Source organism: Monoraphidium neglectum (assembly GCF_000611645.1).
Source record: "Monoraphidium neglectum strain SAG 48.87 unplaced genomic scaffold scaffold01361, whole genome shotgun sequence".
NCBI lineage: Eukaryota > Viridiplantae > Chlorophyta > Chlorophyceae > Sphaeropleales > Selenastraceae > Monoraphidium > Monoraphidium neglectum.
Genome location: NW_014012267.1, coordinates 6,705 through 15,725, shown reverse-complemented (window position 1 = coordinate 15,725; position 9,021 = coordinate 6,705). Strand labels below are relative to the sequence as shown.

Genomic DNA, 9,021 nt, shown 5'->3' with positions numbered 1-9,021 from the left:
GGAGGAGGGGGAGGAGGGCAGCGCTGGCGGAGGCGATGATGTCAGCAATCGCGGTGCCTGCGAGGGCGCCCTCTTCACGCTGCCAACGGTGAGGGGGCCTTGAGTCACACACAAGGGGTCGCAGCCGCTCACACGGGCCATCCGAGCCCACCCGGCGGAAGGGCAGCGGCCTGCCACCTGCTCCGGCCGGTGTGGACGCACTCTAGGCAACCCCTTACTGGCGTGGCCCGATTGAACGTATCGTCGCCATGTGTGCGGCAACCCTGCGCGTCCCCGCATTCATGCCGCTGCTGGCACCGCAGGCGCAGACGCTGGATTTGGAATGAACAGGAGTGGCGGCTTGAAGCCCCTGCACATGCCGGAGCCTCTGCTGCACAGCTGGTTCCCTTGCGCCCGCCTCCCGATCGATGTCAGCGTGCAGCTGGAGGTGGACGGGCGGCCCTGGGGGGAGAGGTTTAACACCTCAATTAACCGAGGGCGCAACTTTGGGAGGGGCGTCCGCACGCTGCGCGAGCTGGTGGGCTGGCGCCTGACAGCCATCCGGCGCGCGGCTGGCCGCAACGCGCTTGACCTCATCCTCACTGCCGGCGGCGAGCAGCAGCAACAGCATCATCATCATGATTATCATCATCATCCTCAGCAGCAGCAGCAGCAGCCGCAGCAGCACGAGCCAGCTGCCTCCCTGCAGCCGCGCCGCGGCGCCATCTGCGATGCGGCCGCGCACGGTGAGCCGGCCGCAAAGCGGGCGCGCCTGGCGGCGGTTGCGGCGGCGCCAGGGCTTCCTACGGAGCCTCGTCATCAGGGGCCAGCTACGCCGACGGGCACGCCGCCATCCGCCGCCCATGTGCGGGTGACCGCGAGGCCGGGGCCGGGACCGGCCAATTAAGCAGGCGTGGCGGCTGCGGCTGCGGCGGCTGCGGCTCAGGGGCAGCCGGCCGCCGCACAAGTGCAGGGGGAGGGGGCAGTGGCGGCGGCCCTGGTCAGCCTGTGTCTGGAGGAGGTGCCCCTGCCCGCGGCCCCCTTTCCTGGGTCCACCGCAGAGGTGGCCGCTGCGGCCTCGGAGGCGCTGCAAGAAGCCGCCATGTTGGCGTATGAGGAAGCGCTGCGCGCGGCCGAGGCGCTGCGCCTGCCGCCCGAGCGCGTTGACGCGGTGAGCGGCGGCGTGCAGGCGGCGACGGAGGAGGCGGGCGGGTGCCGGCGGTTTCTGGGGATGGAGTACCCGCGGCTGCGGCGCGCGTGCGCGGCGGGGGCAGTGGAGGTTGTGAGGGCCTGGATGGACCGGACCGCGGCGCGTAGCTGCTGAGCAAACGTAGCAAAAATTCGTTGTGAGAATGTTGCGGTGGCTGCCGGCTGGAGGGGTCAGAGGGCGGTCCTGGGTTGCACCCCCTCGGCGCCTGGTTTGTCCCTTCAACATCTGCCACATCTCCCGACGCAACTAATTACATATCAGTAACTGATGCAGCAGCCACTCACCCACCCGGCCTCTGGGATGTCGCCACTGCAGACTGCTCCTCACAGTCAGGGAACTCCAGCCTCCACTCCCTCCCCTGCCCCCCGCTGCCGAAGTGCAACCGCCGCAGATTGCTCATAGCTGGGAGGAATCGCACCTGGCCCCGCCCTGCGGCAGATCGCTCATAACCAGGCGCAAACCACGGGGTTAGGGTTTAGCCCATGCCGCGTGCAGGCGAGCAGAATTACTATTGCAGGCTGTGGTCCTGTGCACGCAGCTGAGCACAGGTGCTGCAGCGGAGTCAAGGCACACACTCCCCCGGCTTGCAGGAGCGGAACGGGCCCTGCCCCTCTCCCCCGGCAAGTCAAACACTTGCGGCTCAGCATGGAAAGATAGCATACCCCCTATATCTGTGTACTAAGGCAAACCCTCAGCATGCTATGAACACTTCCCACTTGAAAAAGCAGCATGTTGAGGCTTGCACACAGCACGTACAGCGTCAAGCTACTCCCAGGCCATCTCTATCTTTACGGCAGGTGCGCCAAAAGGTTTTTGATTTCTCGTGTCATATCCCTTTGCTAGCGGCCTGGGGTCAAACATTGACAATAATCTCACACCACTGGTGACCCTTTGGTCCGTGTCAAGAGGGCCTGAACAGCGCCTGCAGCTCCGCCAGCTCAGCGGCTTGGGCCTCTGGGTCGAAGGACTCAGTGCTGTGCTCAAAGTCAATCAGCCACGCCTGCGTGCAAAGGCGATCCACCGCATCAGTTTGTAAGCCGGGCTGCGGGATGACAGTAGGGGAAGGTACGCAAGCACCCGTGCAACATTACCGGCGCCAGCCTTGGGGGATGCCATTCAACATGACAAACAGCGCTGGAGCGCGGAGTCAAACTTCAAGGCTTCAGCCAGAGGCGCTGTGGCTGGCTGCAATCCATCAGCACGTGGGCCGTTCACAGCCCGAGCGGGGACTGAGTTTTAAACGCGAGCCGTGTAACCAAAACCCTGAAGGGGCCGTGGTGCGTCACCTTGCGTCGGCCGCCGTCCTCAAATGTGAGGATGACGTTCTCACCCCTGATGTCGCCGTGAAGAATACCCTGTGCGTGGAGCTGCCGCAGCGCCTGCCAAACAAAGGGGCATACGGTGCACCCCTGGGTCCACGCCAATGATTGACCATGCCTCTTACGGATCAGGATGCAGAGGAGAATCTCAACCTTGAGTAAGGCCAACATGACCCATACCAGCCTCGCCTCAGGAGAGCTCTGTGCTGCTGCAGTCTGAGAGCTACCCATCTCGCACGTCTGGGAGCTACCCATGTCGCACGTCTGGCCCACCTGCTCGGCGTCTTGGCCGCCCTCGCGCATGCCAGGGCGTGGGTGCTCGCCCCGCACCAATGAGGTGGCCAAAAAGTAGGTCCGCCCCTCGTCCCAGAAGCCGCAGGCGTACAAGACTGGAATGCACACGCCCTGAAGTGGCCTCAGGCGACCTGCGCGGTCGGCCAGACCAAGAGGGCGGCATCGCGTCAGGTCCCTCATTTCAAGTTATGCCGACAGTGGCTGTGAGCATGGAGCTTTGCGCCGTGGCAGCAACAGCTGTGCAAGGCGATTGTTGAAGTGCGTTGGGCTGAGAGCGGGGGCGCCTGGATCAGACATTGCCCGGGAGCTGAAGCAAGAGCTGCTGAGAAAGGATCCGTGCAGACAGTATTGCCGTGCACGCACGCGTACTGAATATCACAGCATCTTCCCACATGGACTCCCACCGTAAATGGCCACTTCCGCCTGCCACTTGGGCAGCATGGCGCTCTGCTTCGACACATCCAATGCCTTGATGGCGGCCAGCTGCCCGTACGCTCTGCAAGGTGGAGCACAGGGCCGCTTCAAAGACTCCACGCAGTTATGAGCGACAGTGATGGGCTTCTGGGCAGCACCCGGGCCACGTGAGTGGCTAGGCGTAGCGGAACAAACATGTGCATGTCCAGCTAGCCCTGTGCCGCATTGCAACTGCCTGCAAGCTGACGTGCCCTCACCAGGGTTAGGGTTTAGGCTTTAGGGCTTAGGGTTCAAACCCTGCACCAGCTGGCACGCACCTGCCCTGGACGACGCCGCCGCACTTGCCCTTCCCCAGGATGTAGTGGGTGACCACCAAAGCTGAGGGGCCGTGCTGCTGCTGAGGGTCACACCTGAAGTTCTCCTGCTCCCCGCCCGCCGCCCCGCCGTCGGCGCCCGTTTCTGGCGAAGGCAGAGAGTGCTGCGGGCTGCTGCTGCTGGATGTGGGTCCTGCTGCTAGGGTGCCAGCGGGACCACCTGCAGGCACAGCTTGGTGTGCGACAGATGCGCTTGGCCAAGGGCCCGCCTCGTCCTGCTTCAACAGCACGTCTGTAAATGTCGGGTGACGCGATGGTCGTGCACGCAGGAGAGCGGTCTCTTGATTGGAAGGAGCTGAAGCATGTGCGTGCTGCAGGGTACAAAGCGGATAATGCCAGGTGGCACGCACAGGAGGAACTCTGCCATGGATGAACCCCAACACAGAGTTGGATGCAGCTGGTGCAGAGGCCGTTGACTCAACAATTCAGCTCAGCCGGCGCCCCGGCCCGGCCCGCCCCGCTGTGCACAAAGCTCACACAGCAGCATCTCCAGCACTGTGGGGTCTGTGTCGTCGGGCCTGATGGTGTCTGTGAAAGCATAGTCGTGCTGCCCCACCCGCTTGATGAAGAAGGTGCCATTTGTGTAGGTGAGAAAGCCATACGTCATCTCCTGCGCAGATGGAGAAGTCATGTTGGATCGCCTCACAAGAGCAGCTGCACGGATGACATGCGTCTGCAAGTAAATGCAGTCCAACTCCCAGGGAGCAGCGCCCCAGGCTTGCTGCTCTGGAGAGGGTCGCACCCACCCGCGCATACATGTACTGGCAAACTCGCTGCGCGCAGCCGGCGGCGGTTGCGTCGCTGGCGACTGCCTCGTAGAGGGAGTGGTAGCTGCTGAGCACCGTGGGCCTCTACAAAGAAATTTGAGGGGCGGGGGGATTAGGGATGGTGCATGGGCGTGTTGGCCAACTGGTTCCATAGCACACTTTCTTGCCAGCACGTGTCAGCAAACCAACTTGATGTGACGTATCTATCCGACAATAAAGGCACTCGCCAGCTCCCCAGCAGGTGGGTGTGTGTGCAGTTGCAGTACCCATGCTTGCAGCCGGCACGAGGGCCACGCAGCCCCCGCACTGGCAGCTCGTCCTCACCTCTCCCTCCCCCAGAAACAGCTTGCTGTGGTCGAGACGCTCAAACCAGAAGTCTGGCACGCCCTTTGATGGCTCGTTGTCCCACTTGAGGGAAAAGATGGCGACTCTGTCAGTCACCGCCGTGAAAATCTTCGCCGCCGGGCCCGCGAAGCACCTGGCAAACCTGAAGGCAACAAGGAGGGCCAAGTGCTCATTACATCCCCTATGTGGAAAGCAGGTTACCTGCTAGGTCTTGACTAAGCCCTAAACCCAAAGGCTAAACCCTAAGGTTAACCGTGAACCATCAACCCCAAATTCTAAACCCTAGGAGAGTCCAACAAAGGGCTCAGCAAGCACGAGGCACCGGGCCAAGTCGAGCACTCACACGTGCTGGCAGTCCTCCTCGGAGCGCAGCAGGCGATCCTGTTGCCAGGGGCGACAGGGGTTGTTCTTGAGCGTGACACCCTGGCACCTGCCTGTAAGGTAGTCGAATATCTCCTGCTTCGCGACCGGGTACAGGTCCCATCTCTTCACCGTACACTCTCCGTAGGGGCGGTTTTTGGTGGGGGCCACCGCACTCATCTGGAGCCTCCAGGTGGCGGGGGCCGCCGCCTTGATCAGGTCGCGAGCGCGGTAGTGGTCTGAGGCGCACGGCAGGGCAGGTTGTGGCTTCATTGCAGGGTGACTGGGCGCTGGTTTACTGCGCGAAAACCAAAAACACAACAGAAAAGAGCACGTGGCCGGCTGGCTACGTGGGGGATAGAGGAGAGGGGAGAGGGGAGGGGGGAGAGGGGAGAGGGAGCGTGGGGTGGAGAGCGAGCGGAGAACGAGAGGGAGGGGAGAGAGATGGGGGGAGAGTGGGGGAGGGGAGAGAAAGAGCTGAGGGGTAGAAAGAGGGATGGGAGAGAGGAAGAATGCGCGCTCTCACATGCGTTCCGACATAACGTGCACCCACGGTCTAGTATGGGTGCATTGCTTGGCCTCGTCACCACGCCGTGCTTGCAACATGCAGCTGGGTCTCCAACCAGGATCAGCGCTGCACAATTCCGACTCCCCTAAGGCCAGCGATGTTTGCTGTGATTAACCCCATGAAGCCCAAGCCCCTGCCAGCCACAAAGCAATCTGGATTCTAAGATGGTAAGATGCATACCTGGGGCTCCCCCTCCTGCGCCCGTACAGCGGCGAGTACAGGGCAGTGGCGATACGGAGCAGCGAACGGCAGCACGGGCGCAGACAGAAAGTCAGGCGTGTGTAGCCGGCGTGAATGATGGGGAAGAGGGAGGGGGAGCAGCAGCAGCATATGCAAGCAGATTTGGCACGATTGCAAGCAGATGATCATGAAGCCAGCAGCAGTAGCCATATTGATTGTGCAGGCCTGCTGCAAGCTGTGCCCACACCTGTGAGTGTAAGGCTCCCAGTTCAATGCACACATGCGCAACATTCCAGCGGCTGGAGCTGCTGCGCAGCACGCCCTGCAGCTGTAAGTAAGCCCCGCACCTGCTAGCGCCTTGATGCCTCCTGCATGGAAGGCGTTGGCGACGCCAGCGGCTGCGAAAGTGTCCAAACCTGCGTGTGCTAGATCCCACGTGCTCCGCACGCCATGCGACCACAGCCTCCCAGCGTACTCTCCATACACACTAGCTCCTTTGTGCAGGAACTCCCGCAGGGCCTCCACATCAAAAAACTCCATGCCTTGCGGCTGTTGTCAGGTACTGCTGGCAGTTGCAGCAAGCCAAGGGTGACGCTTGTTCAGCCTTTCATCCCTGGTTGGCAATGGCTGTCGGCGCCCAGGGCAGCGGCAGGATGGCATCGCTGCAATGGCGCTGAGTACGAGATCTTCACTCGTCTCAGCAATCGATGCGGCATGGTTGTAATTGTTGCACGCTAGCGGTGCCCGCGGCAAGCCCAAAGCCAGCAATCTGCCAAGCATCCAGCGCTAACCTGGGGAGGAACAGGCCCTGAGGCGTCTTCATATGCAGCCTGCAGCGCCAGACAAGACTGGGTCGAGCTGCTCAAATGCCCAAGGTGGCACAAGGCAGTGGGTATGGCAGGTGGCTTGCTTGCTTGGGCCCAGGCTGAACATGGTGCTGTAAAAGCCGACAGCAGGGTGCTGAGCCCGCAAACAGCTGCAGAGAAGATAGCCTTTAAAACCATCCACAGGTGCCATGCAACTTGAATCCATCCAGCAACATCATCCCAACACCGGCGTGATGCCTTCAAGCGCCGGCAGTGTGCTGCACCCAGCACCCAGCCTGCTCTCACCTGGAGGCAGATAAGCACCCTGCACCCTGCTCTTGAGAGGGACTGCAGCGCAGCACAAGGACAGAGCTGGTTGAAAAGGCCGAATCGACTCTGTTCGGAGCGGCTCGAAGCTTCGAGGGGGCCACGGGCCAGCCTTATAATGATATGCGTGTGCCCGTTGCCTGCTTCCAGACCGGCAAAACAAAGGTATATGGCAAGGACCTGAGCAGTGCACAGCCCAGTGAAGCCTATGCTCTTGGAAATGGGCGGCCCAGGAATGGCGGCAGTTGCGCAGGACCGAGCAGGCATGTGGTGGCGTGCAGTGGCGGCTGAGAACGGCCAGGTTTCGGCTTTTTGGATGCGGGTCTACCAGCATCGGGGGATTTTGCGTACTATGCATTTCAGGATGCGATGGGCCACATACCGTAACACATGCTGAAGTGGATGGAGTTTGTGCGGCAGCCGGGCCGCTCGCTAAAAAGTGGTCACACGAGGGTCAAGAGCGTCGCTGTGGCAGGCTGCAAGCAGCGGTGACAGTGTCGGGGCCAGCTGCCATGCTTGTGTGGTGAATTTTCAGGCAGGCGGTAGCCAAACAAGGCTTGCGCTGGTGTGAATGAATGAGAATCTCCAGACCTGTGTGTTGCGATTCTGCAGCAGCCAGGCCGGACACACCCATGACACACAGCGTCATCCACATTGATATCTGCCGCGGGGCTGCAGCTGCTGGCTTAAAAAAATGGCGAGCAGCCCTGCTCCATCCGGCAGCCGGTTCTTACACTGTTGACGATCCCAACCGCCTGATTGGCGGGCTGCATGGCAGAACCTCACACTTCCTTTCGAAGCCCTGAACATTGTCAGCCGCCGCCTGATCCTGCCACCCGCTCCATCCAGGCCCTCACAACGTCCATCGCCCCCGCCGCGCACGCACGCCGCAGCCGCGGGTACTCCATCCCCAGGAACCGCCGGCAGCCGCCCGCTTCCTCGGTCGCCGCCTGCACGCCGCCGCACACCGTGTCAAGGCGCTCGGGCGGCAGGCCCAGCGCCTCGGCCGCGCGCAGCACCTCTTCATACGCCAACAAGGCAGCCTCCTGCAGCGCGGCAGCGGCCGCGTTCAATGCAGCCGCGCCGCCAGCCGCGAGTGGCGCCGCCGGCACAGGCACCTCCAATTGGGCCAAGCCCGCCAGCATGGCCGGGGCCACCCCCTCAGCTTCCACCGCGGCCGGAGCCGCCGCCCAAGGCATGGCCGCGGGCGCCGCCTGCTGCCGCCTCGCGCCAGGCGTCTCGCCCTCACGGCGGGCGCGCCCCGCCGTCGGCCCGGGGACGTCCGCGCGCGTCGCTTGCTCCGCTGCGGGCGCCGCCGGCAGTACGCCCCCCTGAGCCCGATGGATGCCGGCCCCCTGCTGCTGCGCACCCGCCGTGCGGCCGGGCTCCCTGGGCTCCGCCAGCCTCGGCGTGGCAGGGATCTGCGGCGCTGCCTCTACATCCCCCTGCCCCGCCTCCTGCCCGCCCCGCAGTGCGCTCCGCTGCCCGCCGCGCGTTATGACCAACGTGAGCGCCGCGTCGCCCGCGCCGCGCCGAAAATTGGTGAGGTGGCAGCCGGCCAGCTCCGTCATGCTGTATATGCGCTTGATGATGAACCCAGACCGGTTGATGGTGCTGTCAAAGGGTGGGTCGCAGGGCTGCCCGTCCACCTCCAGCTGCACGCTGATGTTGAGCGGCAGGGGCGCGCCTGGGAACCAGGCGGCCAGCATGCGTCTGCTGACGCTGATGGCTCGTAATCCGGAGGCGTTTCGCCCCGACCCCCTCCTCAGGTTCTGGTGCTGTCCGTGCGGCAGGGTGCGGGCGCGGTGGGCGTCAACAGTGTGCATGACGTGCCTCGCCGGCAGTGTCGCGGTGCGCCAGGCTAGCGTGAGCAGCCACTAGACAGCCCTGCTGGCAACGGCCAATGCAAATGGTATTGTATTGCTCCCCCCCCCAGGCCGCTCACCGTCTCCCACTCGCTGCCCTCGGGAGCGCCCATGGCACCTGGGCTGCCGCTGCTGCGCTGGTACTTTTGCCGCCACTTCAGGCTGGCGGCCGCGTTTGGCCGCTCCGGCCCAACGTTGCCCTCTGCCTTGGCA

The 9,021-nt window shown here is 63.2% G+C and overlaps 2 protein-coding genes across 2 annotated transcripts; one reads left to right on the top strand and one right to left on the bottom strand.

Annotated features, from left to right (window-relative positions):
* Positions 1 to 890: 890 nt before the first annotated feature.
* On the top strand, positions 891 to 1,303 carry MNEG_7605 (hypothetical protein; the record flags this gene model as incomplete). The annotated part of the gene is made up of 1 exon (XM_014043924.1): positions 891 to 1,303. A coding segment is annotated over one exon (413 nt), but the record flags the coding sequence as incomplete, so codon positions are not given.
* Positions 1,304 to 7,755: 6,452 nt separating this feature from the next.
* Positions 7,756 to 8,652, bottom strand: MNEG_7604 (hypothetical protein; the record flags this gene model as incomplete). Its single annotated transcript, XM_014043923.1, has 1 exon — positions 7,756 to 8,652. One exon carries the CDS (start codon positions 8,650 to 8,652, stop codon positions 7,756 to 7,758), a length of 897 nt encoding a protein of 298 aa, XP_013899377.1.
* Positions 8,653 to 9,021: the final 369 nt, after the last annotated feature.